At 44.8% G+C, this 19963-nt stretch overlaps 1 protein-coding gene across 1 annotated transcript; it reads right to left on the bottom strand.

Moving 5' to 3' along the window:
• Positions 1-15394: 15394 nt before the first annotated feature.
• On the bottom strand, positions 15395-19493 carry s1pr5a (sphingosine-1-phosphate receptor 5a). Its single transcript, XM_059992280.1, has 2 exons — positions 19355-19493; positions 15395-19100 (listed from the first exon to the last, which is right to left on the bottom strand). The coding sequence occupies exon 2, from the start codon at positions 18764-18766 to the stop codon at positions 17636-17638; it is 1131 nt and encodes a 376-aa protein (XP_059848263.1). The 5' UTR covers positions 18767-19100; positions 19355-19493; the 3' UTR covers positions 15395-17635.
• Between the last annotated feature and the right edge of the window lie 470 nt (positions 19494-19963).

Below are 19963 nucleotides of genomic sequence, written 5' to 3'. Positions count from 1 at the left end.
AGTGGGGTGACCATCAGTGGAAAGACATTCCTACGCAGCTCAATTTCAAATGAACATTCCTTTATAACTCTGTCCCTCGTTTGAGCCTTTCCCACAAATCAAAGTTCAAAGTAATTTTATTATCAAAGTGTGTATATGTCAGCAAATACTGTCCTGAGATTCATTTTATTGCAACTGGAAACATTTCAACATCTAATGCAACACACACAAAATGCTGGAGGAACTCAGCAGGTCAGGCAGCATCTATGGAACTAAATAGATAGTCAATGTTTTGGGTCGAGACCCTTCTTCAGGATTGAGAAGGAAGGGGGAAAGACACCAGAATAAAAATTTGGGGCTGAGGGGAAGGAGGCCAGCTGGAAGGTGATAGCTGAAGCCAGGTGGATGGGAAAGGTCAAGGCCTGGAGAAGGAAGGAATCTGATAGGAGAGGAGAGTGGATCATAGGAGAAAGGGAAGGAGAAGGGGACCCAGGGGAAGTAATAAACAGGCGAGAAGAGTTAAAAGGTCTGAATGGGGAATAGAGGAAGGGGCATGGGGGAAATTGATATTCATGTCATCGGGTTGAAGGCTACCCAGACGGAATATAAGGTATGCTCCTCTACCCATAGGCTGGCCTCACTGGGGCACAAGAGGAGCACATGGACCGACAGAATGGTAATGGGAATTAGAATTAAAATGTTTGGCCCATGGGAAGTCCCTCTTGTGGCGGATGGTGTGGAGGAGCTCGATGAAGCAGTCATCCGGTTTCAACATCTACCCTGTCATGCCCTGAATGTAACACAACTTCATAGTGAAGAACATAGAACTGTACAGCACAGTCCCGGCCCTTTGGCCCAACCTTGCAACCATACTCCATGTGCAATCTAGCCCTTTCCTCCTACACAGCCCATAACCCTCCATTTTACTTTCATCAAGGTGTCTGTCTAGGAGTCTTTTCAATGTCTGTAATGTATCAGCCTCAAACGCCACCACCAGCTGTCTACTTGTGGTGAACTACATATACCTGTCTGGACACGCCCCCCCCGCCCCCGCTGACTGCTCCTGTGACTCCTCCCACAGACCCCGGTCTAAAGGCGATTGGGGACACTGCCCCAGTCTCAGTCTCCAGGATGCAGTGTGGTGGTCAATTGCTGCTTGTTCTTTCTTCCAGCCAATAAAAGCCTATATCTCGCCTCACGTCTCCAAGAATTATTGATGGTGCATCACTACTCCTATTCCTGTCCAAGACTATGGTAAAGCTCAGGGGGTTATTGTTGCTATTTCTGAAATGCTCACTCACCAAGAGCTCTGTCACCTGACCAGGTCCATTACTTAGTACTAGATCCGGTACAGCCTCCCTGCAAGTTGGCCTGTCTACATAGTGTGTCAGGAATCCTTTGTGGACACTCCTAACAAATTCCTCCCATTGAAACCTTTTGCACTCAGGAGGTGCCCATCAGTATTAGGGAAGTCGAGCAACCTTTTTATTTTTGCACTTTTCCAAGGTCTACCTATTTATCTGCTCTTCAGTGTCCCTGTTGCTGTTAGGGGACCTAACCAGAGAGGATGATAGCTCCCTTCCTGTTTCTGACTTCCAACTACATTGACTAGAAGTTCCCTTCATGACTTCCTCACTTTCTGCAGCTGTGATACTATCTCTGATTAGCAATGCCTCTACCCTCAACCCCCTCTTTTACCTCCTTCCTTTATGAAACCTGCAAATTCCGGAAAGTAAAGTAGCCAGTCCTGACTTTGTGACAGCCAATTCTCAGTAATGTCCACAACATCGTCATGATAATTCCACGTACTGATCCATGCTCTAAGTTCATCGCATCTGTCTTTAATACATATCCCATTAAGTAAACCCATCTTAGCCCATCCAGCTGACTGCCCTATCCACTGCCTATCCCTCCTCACAGTCTCTCTTCAAATTGCCACTCGCTTTACACCAGCTGCCCCACCATCTGACCTTACACTTTGGTCCCCATCCCTCTGCCAACCTAGGTTAAACCTTCCCAATTGCTTTAGACCATTAACAGTAACAGACCGAATGTAAACAAGAAAAAATCTGCTGATGCTGGAAATCCAAACAACACACACAAAATGCTGGCCAGGCAACATCCATGGACAAAAATACAGTCCACGTTTCAGGCTGAGACCCTTCCGCAGGACTGGAGAAAAAACATAGAAACATAGAAAACCTACAGCACAATACAGGCCCTTTGGCCCACAAAACTGTGCCGAACATGTGCTTCCTTTAGAAATTAACTAAGGTTACCCATAGCCCTCTATTTTTCTAAGCTCCATGCACCTATCCAAGAGTCTCTTAAAAGACCCCATAGTATCTGCCTCCACCACCATCGCCGGCAGCCCATTCCACACACTCACCACTCTCTGCATAAAAAACTTAACCCTGACATCCCCTCTGTACCTACTTCCAAGCACCTTAAAACTGTGCCCTCTCATGTTAGCCATTTCAGCCCTGGGAAAAAGTCTCTGTCTATCCACATGATCAATGCCTCTCATTAGCTTATACACTTCTATGAGGCCACCTCTCATCCTCTGTCACTCCAAGGGAAAAAGGCCAAGTTCACTCGACTTTTCTCTTTAGGCATGCTTCCCAATCCAGGCAACATCCTTGTAAATCTCCTCTGCACCCTTTCCACATCCTTCCTGTAGTGAGGTGACCAAAACAGAGCACAGTACTCCAAGTGGGGTCTGACCAGGGTCCTATATAGTTGCAACGTTGCCTCTCGGCTTTTGAATTCAATCCCACGGATGTCAAAGGCCAACGCTCTGTATGCCTTCTTAACCATAGAGTCAACCTGCGCAGCAGCTTTGAGTGCCTTATGATTTGGACCCCAAGATCCCTCTGATCCTCCACACTGTCAATAGTCTTACCATTAATACTATATTCTGCCATCATATTTGACCTACCAAAATGAACCACCCCACACTTATCTGGGTTGAAATCCATCTGCCACTTCTCAGCCCAGTTTTGCATCCTATCGATGTCCCACTGTTACCTCTGACAGCCTTCCACACTATCCACAACACCTCCAACCTTTGTGTCATCAGCAAATTTACTAACCCATCCCTCCACTTCCTCATCCAGGTCATTTATAAAAATCACGAAGAGAAAGCGTCCCAGAACAGATCCCTGAGGTGCACCACTGGTCACTGACCTCCATGCAGAATATAAACCATCTACAACCACTATTTGCCTCCTGTGGGCAAGCCAGTTCTGGATCTACAAAGCAAGGTCCCCTTGGATTCCATGTTTCCTTATTTTCTCAATAAGCCTTGCATGGGGTACCTTATCAAATGCCTTGCTGAAATCCATATACACTACATCTACTGCTCTACCTTCATCAATGTGTTTAGTCACATCCTCGAAAAATTCAATCAGGCTCTTAAGGCACGATCTGCCTTTGACAAAGCCATGGTGACTATTCCTAATCACATTATGCCTCTCCAAATGTTCATAAATCCTGCCTCTTGGGATCTTCACCATCAATTTACCAACCACTGAAGTAAGACTCACTGGTCTATAATTTCCTGGGCTATCTCTACTTCCTTTCTTGAAAAAGGGAACAACATCTGCAACCCTCCAATCCTCCGGAACCTCCCCCATCAACATTGATGATGCAAAGATGCAAAGAACATTCAGCAATCTCCTCCCTCACCTCCCACAGTAGCCTGGGGTATATCTTATCTGGTCCCGGTGACTTATTTAACTTGATGCTTTCCAAGAGCTCCAGCACTTCCTCTTTCTTAATGTCTGTATGCTCAAGCTTTACAATTCTCTGTAACTCATCCCTACAATTGCCAAGATCCTTTTCTGTAGTGAATACTGAAGCAATGTATTCATTAAATACCCCTGCTATCCCTTCCAGTTCCGTACACACTTTCCCACTGTCTCACTTGATTGGTCCTATTCTCTCACATCTTATCCTCTTGCTCTTCACATACTTGTTGAATACCTTGGGGTTTTCCCTAATCCTGCTCGCCAAGGCCTTCTCATGGCCCCTTTTGGCTCTCCTAATTTCATTCTTAAGCTCCTTCCTGCTAGCCTTATAATCTTCAACATCTCTATCATTATCTAGTTTTTTGAACCTTACATAAGCGTTTCTTTTCTTCTTGACTAGATTTTCAACAGCCTTCGTACACCACAGTTCCTGTAGCCTACCATCCTTTCCTTGTCTCATTGGAATGTACCTATGCAGAATGCCATGCAAAAATCCCCTGAACATTTGTCACATTTCTGCTATACAGTTCCCTGAGAACATCTGTTCCCAATTTATGCTTCCAAGTTCCTGCCTGATAGCTTTATATTTCCCCTTACTCCAATTAAGCACTTTCCTCACTAGTCTGTTCCTATCCCTGTCCAATGCTATGATAAAGGAGATAGAATTGTGATCACTATCTCCAAAATGCTCTCCCACTAAGAGATCTGACACCTGACCAGGTTCATTTCCCAATACCAGATCAAGAACAGCCTCTCCTCTTGTAGGCTTATCTACATACTGTGTCAGGAAACCTTCCTGAATACACCTAACAAACTCCATCCCATCTGAACCCATCACTCCAGGGAAATGCCAATCAATATTTGGGGAATTAAAATCTCCCACTACAAAAACCCTGTTATTATTACACCTTTTCAGAATCTGTCTCCCTATCTACTTCTCGATGTCCCTGTGACTATTGGGTGGTCTATAAGAAACACTCAGTAGTGTTATTGACCCATTCTTGTGCCTAACTTCCACCCACAGAGACTCAGTAGACAATCTCTCCATGACTTCCTTCTTTTCTGCAGCCGTGACACACCCCACCTCTTTTGCCTCCCTCCCTGTCCTTTCTGAAACCTCTAAAGCTTTGCACTCTAAGTAGCCATTCCTGCCCCTGAGCCATCCAAGTCTCTGTAATGGCCACCATATCATAGCTCCAAGTACTGATCCACGCTCTAAGCTCATCCGCTTTGTTCATGATGCTCCTTGCAATAAAATAGATGCATCTCAAACCATCGGTCTGAGCGCATCCCTTCTCAATCACCTGCCTATCCTCCCTCTCACACTCCCTTCTCAATTTGTGAGCCAAACGTCCCTTCCTCTGTTTCTTCAGTTTGGTTCCCAACCCCCCCAGCAATTCTAGTTTAAACTCTTCCCCAGTAGCCTTAGCAAACCTCCCCGCCAGGATATTGGTCCTCCTCAGATTCAAGTGCAACCTGTCCTTTTTGTGCAGGTCACACCTGCCACAAAAGAGGTCCCAATGATTCAGAAATCTGAATCCCTGTCACCTGCTCCAATCCCTCAGCCACGCATTTATCCTCCACCTCACTCTATTCCTATACTTAACTGTCGTGTTGCACCAGCAGGAGTCCTGAGATTATTACCTTTGAGGTCCCGCTTCAGATGAGGAGTAGGTTTAAAAGATGGGGGAGGGGAGAGAGAAACACAAGGTGATAGGTGAAACCAGGAGGGGGAGTGATGAAGTAAAGAGCTGGGAAGTTGATTGGTGAAAGAGATACAGGGCTGGAGAAGAGGGAGTCTGATAGGAGAGGACAAGAGGCCATGGAAGAAAGGGGTGGGGGAGGAGTCCCAGAGGGAGGCGATGGGCAGGCAAGGAGATAAAGTAAGACAAGGAAAAGGGGATGGGGAATGGTGAAGGAGAGGGTGTTGGGGTCATTACTGGAAGTTCTAGAAATCGATGTTCATGCTATCAGGTTGGAGGCTACCCGGATGGAATATAAGGTTTTGTTCTTCCAACTTGAGTGTGGCCTCATCGTGACAGTAGAGGAGGCCACGGATTGACGTATCGGAATAGGAATGGGAAGTGGAATTAAAATGGGTGGTCACTGGGAGATCCGGCTTCTTCTGGCGGACAGAGCGTAGGTGCTCAATGAAGTGGTCTCCCCTTCTACGTCAGATCTCACCGTTATACAGGAGGCCACGCTGGGAGCACCAGATACAGTAAATGACCCCCAGCAGGTCACTTCACCCAACAGGTGACGTGTCACCTCTCCTGGAAGGACTGTTTGAGGCCCTCAATGGTAGTGAGGGAGAAGGTGTAAGGGACAGGTGTAGCACTTGTTTCACTTGCAAGGATGAGTGGCAGGAGGGAGTTCAGTGGGGAGGGATGAATGGACAAGGGTGTTGTGTAGGGAGAGATCCCAGTGGAAAGCATTAAGTGGGAGGGAGGGAAAGATGTGCTTGGTGGTGGGATCCCGTTGGAGATGGTGGAAGTTCTGGAGAAATGTGGGGTGGATGGTGGGGTGGTAGGTGAGGACAAGAGGAACTCTATCCCTGGTAGGGTGGCGGGAGGATGGGGTAAGACAGACGTGCATGAAATGGAAGAGATGTGGTTGAGGGCAGCGTTGATAGCGGAAGAAGGGAAAACCCTTTCTTTGAAAAGGGAGAATATCTTATTCATTCTAGAATAAAAAGCCTCATCCTGAGAGCAGATGCAGTGGAGACTGAGGAATTGAGGGAAGAAGATGGCATTTTTACAAGTAACAGGGTAGCAAGAGTATTTGGCAAGCTGCCCATACACCTCCTCCCTCACCTCCATTCACCCCCAAACAGTCCTTCCAGGTGAGGCAACACTTCACCTGTGAATCCGCTGGGGACATCTATTGTGTCTGATGCCTTCTCCACTACACTGGTGAGACTGAATATAAATTGGGGGACCACTTCATCGAGCACATCCGCACCATCTGCCAAAAATGGGACTTCCCCTGGTCAAACATTTTAATTCTGATTCCCATTCTCATTCTGACATGTCAGTCCATTGTCTTGCCCTGTGCCAAGATGAAGCCACCCTCAGGGTGGAGGAGCAACACCTTATATTTGGTCTGGGTACCCTCCATCCTGATGGCATAAATATCGACCTCCTTCTGATGAACTTCTCCTTCCACCTCCCTCCTTTACTCCCCACTCTGACCTTTTACTTCTTCTCACCTGTCTATTACATCCCCTAGGTCCACTCTTCCTTCCCTTTCTCCTATTGTCCTCTTATCAGATTCTTCCTTCTCCAGCCCTTGACCTATCCCACCCATCTGGCTTCACCTATCATCTTCCAGCTGGCTTCCTTCCCCTTGCCCCACCTTTTTATCCTGGCATCTCCCCCTTCCTTCTCAGACCTGATGAAGGGTCTCAGTCCAAAACGTTGATTGTTTATTCATTTCCGTAGATGCTACCTGACCTGCAGAGTTCCTCCAGCATTTTGTGTGTGTTGCTCAGGATTTCCAGCATCTGTCGACTTTCTCGTGTTTGTGATACCATCTGGGAGTCTCTTTCAAAGCCACAGAAATCAAAGTAAACTTATTATCAAAGTACATTACCATATTGTGCATCGAGATTGATTTTCCTGTTGTCATGTGCAGTAAAAAAAACAATCGAATTTTACTAAAAATGAAACATAAACAAAGACTGACAAACAAACAATGTGTAAAAGAAGACAAACCGTGCAAGTGAAAATAATAAGGCTTAGCCAGCACATGTACGTCTAGGGGAAAACAAATTCTGGCCCCACCAAACTGAGAAATCTTGTCCGTGTGGATGCTACGTGATGTGTTGCCCGGTTACAAATCCGCGCAGCAAAATATCAAACAGTACACAATATGCGATTAAACGATTGATCTTTATAATTCTTAATTTGACTATATGGTTAGTGAAGAAACAAAAAAAAACGAAAAGGGCCCATCCTCGTGAAACAGTCTATTGCGCTTCGTTGGAGATCACTGTATTTTTCATTTGTTCCCGTCGACCTCCAAACATAGCCGGTCTTCGGACTCTCGCTCCTCAGTCCACTCCATCTTGTGGTCTTCCAACTCTTTCCGTTCGTATCCTCTTTCTCCATCGCTCCCCGACGAAAAACTACAAAAAAACCAGCTCCCAGATGCATAAGAAAGAACAACATTTCTCCCATTGGATAGTCCCTGCATTCCAAAGTCCTGTTATCTTTAGTCATAACCCAAACATTGCTGCTACAGAGAAATCATTACTTAGCAGCGGAACATTACATAGAAGCCATTACATTAGCCTCGCAGTGAAACCTAACAGCGTGTTACATTGAGAACATTAATGGCATAGAGTCTTTGAAAATGAGTTTCTTGACTGTTCCCCTGGCTTCCTAATTTCCTCCACTCTGTTCTTCTCCCTCAACTCCTTTCTGAAGCCCAGGGCGAGACCTGGTAGCTGTGTGTCACATCCCTCCAACAGTATCCAAAGCAATATACTTGTAATTGAGGGAACAGCCACATGTGTTCCTGCACTGACTCCCTATTCCCTTTCCTTCTCCTGCCTCTTGCAACTTAGTTCTGATCGGAAAGCTCCAGAACCTGGAATTCTGTACCTCCCTCTGCAATTGGATTCTCGACTTCCTAACCGGAAGACCACAATCTGTGCAGATTGGAAATAACATCTCCACCTCACTAACAATCAACACTGGCACACCTCAGTATTGTGTGCTTAGCCCACTGCTCTACTCTCCCTGTACCTACGACTGTATGGCTAGACACAGCTCAAGTACTCTATAAATATGTTGATGATACAACCATTGTTGGCAGAATTTCAGATGGTGATGAGAGAGCATACAGGAGTGAGATATATCAGCTAATTGAGTGGTGCTGCAGCAACAACCTTGCACTCAATGTCAGAAAGACAAAAGAACTGATTGTGAACTTCAGTAATGATAAGATGAGGGAACATACACCAGTGTTCACACAGATATCAGAAGTGGAATGAGTGAACATTTTCAGGTTTTTGGGTGTCAATATCACTGAGGATCTAACCTGGACCCAACATATCGATGGAGCTACAAAGAAGGCATGACTGTGGCCATATTTCATTGGGGGTTTCAGAAGATTTTGTTTGTCAGCAAAAACACTCGAAACTTTCTACAGATGTACTGTGGTGAGCATTCTAACTGGCTACGTCGTCGTCTGGCATGGGCGGGCTACTGCTCAGGACTGAAGTGAGCTGAAGAGAGTCAGCTCCATCTTGGGACATTAGCCTCTGTAGTATCCAGGACATCTTCAAGGAATGATGTCTCAACAATGTGGCATCCATCAATATGGACCCCCATCACCCAGGTCATGCCTTGTTCTCATTACTACCATCAGGAAGGAGGTACAGAAGCCTAAAAGCACGTACTCGATGATTCAGGAACAGCTTCTTCCTTTCTGCCATTCAACTTCTGAATGGACTTTGAATATCACCTCACTATTTTTTTTATTTCTATTTTTGAAGTAGTTTATTTAATTTAATTTAATTATTTAATTTGTACATAAACTTACCGTAATCCACAGTTCTGTTCCCTGTATTGCATTGTGCTGCTGCTGCAAATTCAACAAATTTCTTGACATATGCTGGTAATATTAAATCTGATTCTGATTGTCTCTCTGTAGCACCTGTCTATTAATCCCTCAGCCTCCCTAGTGATTTAGATTTCATCCAGCTCCAGTTCCCAAACATGGTCTGTAAGAAACTGCAAATGTTTGCACTTCCTGCAGGTGTAGTTATCAAGGACTCTGGAGGCTTCCTTGACTTCCCACATCCCACAAGAGGAGCTCTCCTCTGCTGAACAAAAAAGAAAGAAAGAGAACTTTCAGAAACCTAACACCTAGCCCCCACCTTTCCATGCAGAAGACTCTTGAGCCAAAGACTCAGCTCCTCATTCTAAAGATGACCACTCCAGCAATAGCCACTCTCAACTCCAGCCTCCTTCCACCGGTCACTCTCAATTAATTAGTCATCTGATCAATAACATTGTTCCTCTTCCATTGCCCTGCTACCAGAAAATGAACAGAGTCCCAAATCTCAACTCTTTACATCTCTTGCCTCTGGCTTCACAATTCCTGCCTCCTGTTCCAAGTTTTGGCTCCTGCTGCCTGGAAAGGAATACGGTCTCAGGACTCACCTCTTAGAGCCTCCCACCACCTGCTCAATGTTCAGCATCCTGGTCTCCGTCTTGGACCAACTAAAACATTCAATAAGCATTTCATCTGGCACACATCACATTCTCCCCAACAGTCAATAATAGGTCCCAAATCGACACCATCCAGTGAACTTTATTAATTTTCATTCTTCCATTGCTGTTTATGTCTAGAAGACGGTTATTCCACACCACATGGCTTTTGTTACTCTCTGGCTAGAAACCAAATTGAATCGGCTATTCGAACCACTGTATGTTGACAAGGAGAGACAATAATGTTTTACTATTCTTTTTTGACCCTGCATGGCGACTTACCACGTTGCTCAGCTAAGATTTACAAAGCACAGGCAAAGATTTTATTTTACTTTATTGAGATACAGCGCGGAATAGGCCCTTCCAGCCCTTCGAGCTGTGCTGCCCAGCAACCCCTGATTTAACCCTGGCCTAATAATGGTCAATTAACGTACTAACCAGTATGTCTTTTGGATTGTGGCAGGAAACCAGAGTACCCAGAGGAAACCAACGTGGTCACAGAGAGAACATACTAACTCTTTACAGGCAGTAGTGGGAATTGAACCCAGGTCACTGGTATGGTAAAGCATTGTGCTAACGACTAAGCTACCATGCCACCCCATTTATTATCAATAATCTTGGTTGGTTGGTTGGTTTAGAGCCAAAGCACAGGCTGTATTTAACTCGTTTCAGTAGTTTGAAAGAGTCATGGAATCATACAGCATGGAAACAAGTCCTTTGGTTCAACTCATCCATGCCAACCAAATACCGATCTAAGCTTGTCCCATTTGTCACTGTTTGGCAAGCTTCCCTTTACACCTTTCCTATCCATGTAGCTGTCCAAGTATCTTTTAAACATTGCTAGCTTATCTGCTTCAGTCGCTTCATCCAGCAGCTCAGATGAAGCACGAGTTTGGGAGAAAAAGTTGTCCCTCAGGTTCCTATTAAACCTCTCCCTAAACCTATACCCTCCAGTTGTTGATTTTCCAAACCTACTGAGGTCATTGCCCTTTCTATTCCGCTCATGATTTTATACATCTCTGTAAGATCACCCCACACTCGCCCATGTTCCAACTTACTCACCCTCTCTCCATAACGCAGTCCTTTGCATCTCGGCAATATCCTCATAAATCTCTTCTGCATTCTTTCTGGCTCAAGTTCAAGTTTATTGTCACCAGTCTGTACATATATGCAACCTAACGAAACAACATTCCTCCGGAACAAGGTCAACCACAAATCATATAACACAGATAGCACATAAGCCATCAATAAAGTAGAATTCAAAATGCAGGCAGCACAGGTAAAGGGTAAACAGCACGCTGACTTAGTGATAAGACCTTGGTGGAGGCGGAGTATTCATTAGTGTCAGAGCCTGAGGGAAGAAGCTGTTATCTAATTTGGCAGTCCTAGTCATTTATCTCCTGTACTTCCTACCTGAGTAGTGGAGCAAAGAGATTTTAGGATGGGTGGTCAGGATCCTCAACAGTTCTTTGGACCCTTCCCGGTACGTGTCACCGATAGTGGGGGAGGGAGACCCTGGTGATTCTCTCAGTAGATTTTACTATCAATTGTAGGGTCTTGTGGCCTGATCCTGGCAGCTTTCCTACCACACAATGTTGCAGCCAGACTGAACACTCTCAATGGAGCTCCTGTAGAAAGTTGTTAGAATGTGGGCTGGGGGGCTTGCATGCCTCAGCCTCCTCAGAAAGCATGGGCGCTGTTGATCCTTCTTGACTAATGAAGAAGTTTTATCGGTCCAGGTTAGATCGTCCGTTATGTGCGCACCAGGGAACTTTGTGCTCCTCACTCTCTCCATAGCAGAGCCCCATTGATGTACAATGGAGAGTGGTTGACAGCTACCTTCCTGAAGTCCACAATCATCTCTTTTGTCTTGTTCATGCTGAGACTCTCTACCTCTGCCTCTCTATCTCCTCTCTGTGTGCCGACTCACCATTGTTGCTAAAGAGGCCAATCGCTGTTGCAGCATCAGTAAACTTGCTGATATGACTTGGATGAATCTGGCAGTGCAGTCATGAGTCAGCAGTGTGAACAGCACCGGGCTGAGCACACAGCCCTGGGGGACACCAGTTCTCAGCATGATGGAGTCTGCGATGTTTCTGCCAAAAACTGACTGGCATCTTTCCATTAAGAAGTCCAAGATCCAGTTACTGAGAGGGGTATTGAGTCCCAATGCGGACAGTTTACCCACCAGCCTCTGATGGATAATCATGTTAAATGTCAAGTTGAAGTTAATTAACAGCATCCTGGTGTATGAGGCGGTTTTCTAGGTGGGGGGCTGAGGCTGTGTGAACTGGAAAGGGTCCAACGTAGCTGAAAGGTAGTATTTTATATGATCCATTACCAACCGCTCAAAGCGCTTCATGATGGCTGAATTCAGTGCTGTTGGGCAGTAATTGTTTAGGCCAGTTACCATTGCTCTCTTGGGCACTGGAATAATGGTGTCTGCCTTGAAGCCTGCATGGACAGTGGACTGATTACAAGAGAAGTTAAAGATGTCCGTTAAGGTTTCTGTTAGTTGATCTGCACAGTCCCTCAGCATCTGGGGTTGTTCAACCCCACAGCTTTGTTTGGGTTTACCCTAGCTAGGGTCCTTTTCACCTCTGCTGTGGCCAGAGAGGGTGCCTGTTCCTCAGGAGGAAGGGGGCTTTCCTTGTGTCACATCATTCAGTGCACCAAATCATGCATAGAGGCATTCAGCCTGTGAGGAAGGGAGGTGTCACTGTCGTTGACCACAGGGTTATCTGTTATGGTTTGACTACCCTTAATGATATCAAGATGACACTGTAACACTTTGAGGCAACTCACAAAATTAGAAGTTACTCTACTGAATATACTTCTTTTGGATTACAATAACTGTAATCCACAGCCTGTAATTTCCTTTTGGGCGGTGTGCTTTTGAACCGTCTGTACAATGTGACATTTTTGCAGTCTCCTGAATGATTCAGCAAGCTGTACTCTCAAGAATACAGGTACAGCGATCTCTGCAGGGGCTGTTGCTGGGGCAGACTGAAGCATCAGGCTCAGACTCGAGAACGAAAAATGAACTGATGTTTAGCCAGTTTAAGTGCCGAGCGAGACTAAAGAGATTAGTGTTGAGGTAGAGGGCAGAGGATGAACCGGTGTTCAGCTTACTTCTCCATGTTAGCCAAGGCCCCCACCTGAGAACTCTATTTAAGCCCTCACCTGAGAACTCTATTTAAGCCCTTAGCATATTAGGAAAATTTTAATTCCCTACTATCAACCATTTCAGGTTGTATCAGTATACTATACATGCTCTGATATTAAATTAAACCATTTAAACCATTTATAACCACCCTTTATTCTTGCAAGACTCTGCAATATTCCTGCATATTTGTTCCTCTAATTCCACTTGGTTACTAGTGGGCCTATAGTAAATCCCAGCAGGGTGATTGACCCCTTCTTATTTCTCAGGTCCCCTTGTAAAGCCTCACTGGATGATCCCTCGGTAATTTTATTTCTGACTACTGCGGTGACATTTTCCATAATCCGAAATGCATCTCTGCCTCAAACCCACATATAGCACTTGCATTATGGAACATTTAGCTGCCAGTTTTATTCTTTCCTTAGCCATGTTTTTATAATGGATAGAACACCCCAGTTACAGTATTTATGTCCTGAGTTCATTTTCCTTACCTGTTTAGCACCTTACATTGAAATAAATGCAATTTAATCCATCACTTTCATCTCTCCTTGCCTTTCTGATGTCTGTCTTGTCTACTGCGTTTACTGTTGTCAAATCCCACATTAACTTCCAGCCCCCCGTCCACCTTTTTGCCAAGGTGGTGCATTGAACCCCATCCCCTGCCAATCTAGGATTAGACCCTTCCTAGTATCTGTCCAAGTGATGTGACAATGTTAATTTAATGCACTTTATAATTGCTTCTTGCTTATTTACAGCTAATGCTTTTTTAATTTATATTTGACCTAAGGCAGTACGAATCTCAAAGGCTGGTTAATGTTTTTTGGCAGTGAAAATGTCTTTTGATGGAGAACACAGACATTCCATTGGTAATGCTATTGTCCCATCTTTAGAGTTCAAAGAACAGTTTTACCTGCTCATTGCCTCAATCAATCAAAGGCTATCAAAAATAGTAAGAGGTACCTGGTTTTCTTTGCCTGAATGCTTGCTTAGTATTGTAAAAGCCAAAGATATTAGATCCTTTTTGAAACTTTAGGTTGCTGGTAGAGTTGTAGTTTGCTATTGTTGTGCTTGTTACTGCATTTCAAAATATGGAGTTGCATTTGAGATACAGCCGGTGACAAGACCTGGTTCTCACATAATGGTGGAAAAAGGTGAACGGGAAACATTTTCTTTGGTGCTTATTTATTTTCTTGTAACAATACATTAAATTTTGTTAGCCATTAGTTATAGAGATAGCAGCAGATTGCCAAGAATTCATTCAAATGGTTATTTGTCATATTTAAATTTAAGTAGCAAAAATTACTCAGCTATTTTAGTAAACTGATTTTTCTCTCCCACACTCTGGTCATTATCACATTGCCATTTATGAAATCTTGCAAATGGATAACCATACTTACTGCATTGCAAACTGACTTTATTGACTGTAAAGTGCTTTGACACATCCTGAAGATTATGTGAAAAGTATTTTAGAAAAATCTTTCTTTTTATGAAGCCAGCAATCTTGATCTTGTCCCTACCTGCCTAGATCAGTGGACCAGAAATTCAGAACTTTTCTCTTGTTGACCAATGAATGGTATTAATATCAATTACGGATCATAGTTGTTTCCAGCCTGCGATGGGCTTCACCAGAAGTGAAGGATTAGACTTGAGACCTTCTGCATATCTCAGTTAAAAATAGAAACAGCACATGAACTTTCTACTCCATTTAGTGAGTGTGTTTGCAATTATCTGACAGGTGCATGCAAATTGGGAATTTTGGTTTAGTTATCTGGGACACTATTGAGCGACCTACTATATCTATGTAAAAAATACCTGTCTTTGTGCAGAATGTGACTGACCTCCATTTGCAGAGAGAGCTCCCTGAGGACATTTTATCCTAACCTACATTTTGCAAGCTTTGGAACCCCTTTTATGATCTATTTTGTTTTAATATGTAACTAGCTTAACTAATATGTAGGGTGGCATGACAGCATAACAATATTACAGTGCCAGTAACCAAGTTCAATTCTCCCACTTACAGTAAGGAGAATGGAGTTTGTAAATTCTCCCTGTGACCACATGAATTTCTTTCTATATTGCAAATAGAATGTTGATTGGCAACATGGGTGTAATTGCGTGGGGTGTGCTCATTGGACCAGAAGGGCCTGTTATTGTGCTGTATCTCTAAATCAGTGGCTACCAACCTTTTATTTTAAATGCCATAGAACCCCTACCATTAACTGCAGTGTCCATGGACCCCAGGTTGGGAATTCCCTGCTCTAAATAAAATACAGAATCAAAAAAAATTCAGTTGATCAATAAAACTTTATTCACAAACCATTTAAATTATTCATATCTGTAATAATCACAGTTGAAATAATGGTTCTAATAATATTTTTTAAACAGAAATATTTAGGTATTTCATAGTCCTCCCTTGGCAGTGTCACAGCTGGAGCCAAAGCAGCTTTTTATTTGAAAGCTGTAATCAATTCCACGCTGGAATGAGAAGCTGCAATTCAATAGAATCTTCTGCACATAAAGAGTGATATGAATGAATCAGTCAGCCCTACTCGTTCATCTCATAATTGTCATGAGGAATGATCAGGAAATTAAAGTGCTGCCATTCAGACAACAGACAGGTAACCTCATATGCTATGTAACACTTCCAGCAGTCATTGACTCTGCAACAATACATCACTCAGACTGTCACCTCTTTACAGCAAAGGTCTTAGTGCAAGAAAGTGAATTGCTCGGTCCTAGAACAACATTAGTATTGGCTCAGTGTGCCTCCATCTCATAGGAAATATTTAATCAGTTGCTGGAGAGCCAAGAAAAACAAAGGAGATAGGAGCATGCAGGTTGCAGGGGTTGGAGACGACAGTTTGCCACTGGGAAACATGGGCAGTTTGATTGCCATCCAAGAACTCCTGCTGCAAATTCACCTATTCCATGGAGCTGAGGTTGAAAAATATATGCCCTGGTCTTTTATGGGCAAGCCAAGGTTTGGGTTACTTATTACGCAGTTCATGATGCTGCGAAGAGAAGTTTGTCTCCCAGAGTGTCATGTATTGTGTCCAAATTGAACCCAAACCTTGGCATGTTGGAGGATGGAGGGGAGAAAAGCTATTCAGTATAAGCATTTGGCACTTACGATAGTCATTGAGAAACTTATCCATTGCAAAACTGGACTGAATTGCAGAGCTTCCTGTTGAATCTAAAATAACTAGCTCTATCACTGTGTCAAGCCGACACTTCCAATTCACAGACCCATTTGCAGTCTGTGTTGTTATAGGTACATTGCCAGCCTTTGTGCTGATGTGATCTTTAAACAAATCTGACTGTACTTTGACATGTGAACATATAAATTGGGAACATTAACAGACAACTTGGCCTCTCAAGTGTACTCCACCATTTAATATCATAACTTATCCAATTATAGCCTCACCATTGCATTTTTGTCCATGCTCAGCTTTAGAAGTTTAACTTGTTGAACCTTTCCTGACAGGATACCAAACTGCTTGTTTCAGGTATTGGTCTAGTAAACTTTCTCTAAACTGATTACAAAATATCAAGTTCCTTGATTAGATATGGAGAGCCTTACTAATATACTGTATATGTTATCTCCTCAAAAATAAATACATAAATGAAACAACTTTTGCATCCAATTCTCCCAATAATAAACTATAAATTCTATATAAATTACTTGCAGTACCTACTGCTGGCCTTTTGGAAATCCTACAGAAAGGACACCAAGTTCCCTCTGCAATTTTACCCACTCACTTTTTAGAAAATACATTTTTCACAATTCCAGGTTTTTCACCCCACAATATAGTCCTCTGGCTAGATCTTTATCGCTCACTTAAGGTTTTTAAGTCTTCTGGTAGCCTTCTCAAGTTACTTTCCTACACTGTCACATCAGCAACTCACATCTTACTAATTATGTGTACAGAAATGTTATACGCATTACTTACTCACTTCTATCTGGAAACCGTATCTTTCCTGCTTTCATCCAAGTCATTTACTGTATATACTGGTTAAACAGTGAGATTATTCATCCCTTGACCAGTGGTTCACAACGATGTTCATTTATTTAATGAGACACAGCGTGGAATAGACTCATCTGACCCTTTGAGCCGCGCCGCCCGGCAGTCCCCAAATTTATTCCTAGTCTAATCCGGGGACAATTTACAATGACCAATTAACCTACCTGGCCTGTTGGAATAAAACCATGTGGTGGCGGGGAGAAGGTACAAACTCCCTGCAGGCAGCGGCGGGTTCTGTAAAGCCTTGTGCTGACCTCTACGCTACCGTGCCGCCCACCCCTTTGTGAAATGGACGCTTACCGTTATCAGAGGAGTCCGTGGACCCCAGGTTGGGAACCCCTGCATCATACCTTAAAACTTAAGAAACGTTTCGAGATATTTCAAACGAGAAATGCTCCTTCATGCGTTTTTTTAACATCGTCCATTCGGTTCATTGTAATAAGTGCAATTTTGCATTTTGCTCGGAGGTCGGTTCCCTAGCGGTGCAGGAGGAGGAGCCCACGGTCACCGCGAGGCCAGCGAGATCCTCGTGGGAGACTGCGGTCCGTTCCCGGAGGACAGGGTGGTGTGCAGAAGTTCGTGTCTGTGCAGCGAGGACCGGTCGCCTTGGGTGCTGCTGAACTCGGTTATCACAGCGCCGCAACAGCGAGGCTGCTCGTCGACTTTGGTCAGGCACACCAGGCGCACGATGGTGTGGCGCATGTCCCTGTTGGTTAGGGTGTAAATTACAGGATTCAAGGCTGAATTGAGCATGGCCAGTCCCAGGAAATAATCGGCCACACTAGAAATGGAAGAGCTTCTCACTGTGAGGGAAACGTCCAGTAGCAGCACAATGAATATCGGCAACCAGCAGACAATGAAAGAGGCCACCACGATGGTCAGGGTCTTCAGCAATGCCCGGGACTTCTTGCTCTTCCTGGATTCCCCACTTCTCAAAGTGGCCATGTCGAGGCTGTTACTCTTGACTTTAAGGTAAATTCGAATGTAGAGTATCACTATGGAAAACAGGACGGCGATAAAGATGAGAATGCACACCAGGATGTAGTACTTCGAGTACAGCGGCAGTATTGTCGAGCAAAAGGGCAGGTTTCCAATGCAGTTCCAGCCCAGGATCGGGAGGCTCCCGAGGAACACCGAAAAGATCCAGTCCGCCCCCACAAACAGCCGCGTCCGCCACTTCTTGTCGGCGTTGTACAGCTGCATCCTGACCATCGTGACGTGCCTCTCCACCGCGATGGCCAGCAGGCTGAAGACCGACGCCGTGAGGGTGATGAAAACGCCACCTTCTCTCAAGAACCACAGGAGCGGTGTCAGTTTCAGGGTGTTGGCACCGGACAGCAGAATGTTGACCACGTAGGTTACTCCTGCCAACAGGTCTGACAGAGTCAGGTTGGCCAGCAAGTAAAACATTGGCGTGTGGAACTTACTGTTCTTCCGGATGGCTATGAGGACCATCAGATTCTCCACTATTATAAACATGCAAACGATCAAAGATATGACAGCGTGCAACCTCAGACCTGCCTTGTATCTGCCCGGGGTTAGCTTCCCGGTATAGTTATAATGCAAACTCACCGTCTCGTTGTTGTAATAATCCCCAAAATACGTGCCCACTCTTTCACTGACCCCCGCATCCATTCTTCCCGGTCCTTATGACCGATGTTCACCTCTGCCCTTTCTGAGCCTCCAGTTCCACCATGACCCTCACAGCATATCGGCGACAGCTTCCCGCGGGAGGCCGGCAGCGGTTATTCCCGGGGGCTCAGCTGCCCCGACCTGGCGGGTGCCACCGTTTGCAATTAATGGTCGCGGGAATAGACTCCCGAGTCAGACGCTCCGGTTAAGGCTGACAGTAAGATCAACGCCGCTGCTCCCTGAACAGATATTGCAGTTGATACAGGCTCCGGGAGGTCTGAAGATCCGGCAAGATCATCTACGGTCTAGGGATCCACATTCACCCGATCGGGCAGGTCTAATGAGAGAAAGCAAGAAGAGACTGTGTTAAACGAAACCCACCAAACACACTTACATCCACGGATAGAATACTTTTATTCACTGGGGGGGGGGGATTTCCATTTTAAGCGGCTGTGTTAGTAAGTATATGGTATACTGCCTAGATCAGGACGGAAAGTGGGTGCAAGGGGTTGAGAAATTGGGGAAGTGAGAGTCACACGGCACAACACAGCAGAGAAAGCGGCAACAGAGACGTAGTCAGCAAACACTCACTGTAAGAGGTGGACATTGCTATTCGTTGTGCCGATGACGGGACGCTCGGCGGAGAGCAAATTACCCTCTAAGTTGCCCCCTGGAGATTTAACCACTGCGCCGAATTGCCGGGGTTTAACTCTGCCGAGAGCGATCAGACTGTTCTATGCGGTTGGGGCGGGACAGGAATAGTGGGAGGGATCGAAGACAGACGGCAGCTAGACTAATTAAAGCTCTACCAGTTCAGAGGAGTGAAGGGCGTTCATTATTAAAACCAAAACAAGCGAAAGGGAAGCGGCAAGGGCTGGGGGGTGGCTTTGGGAGACTGAGGAGAGAGGTAATAGGTCAAAGAGAATTGGACAAACTTCAAACTTGGAAAGAGTATTCTGAATAACTATCGGAGAGTCGATAGCTCCAGAAAGGAGGATGAACGTAGGCAGGCAGTAACTATTCGAAGGTACTAAAGGGCGCTCAGTAGAATAATGTGCAAAACTGTCATTTATGTATCTATCATAACAAATGGACCAGCCGTGATGAAATGGCGGAGCAGACTCGATGGGCGAAATGCCTTAATTCTGCTCCTGTGTCTTATGGTGTTATAACACAGCCACTGATAATGTAGGTAACCGG

Source organism: Hypanus sabinus, chromosome 16 (assembly GCF_030144855.1).
Source record: "Hypanus sabinus isolate sHypSab1 chromosome 16, sHypSab1.hap1, whole genome shotgun sequence".
NCBI lineage: Eukaryota > Metazoa > Chordata > Chondrichthyes > Myliobatiformes > Dasyatidae > Hypanus > Hypanus sabinus.
This window is presented reverse-complemented; position numbering and strand designations above follow the sequence as displayed.

What these genes read in the sequence shown, in the direction of transcription:
- s1pr5a (XM_059992280.1), bottom strand. Translation starts at nt 18,766, where the DNA reads ATGGATGCGGGGGTCAGTGAAAGAGTGGGCACGTATTTTGGGGATTAT.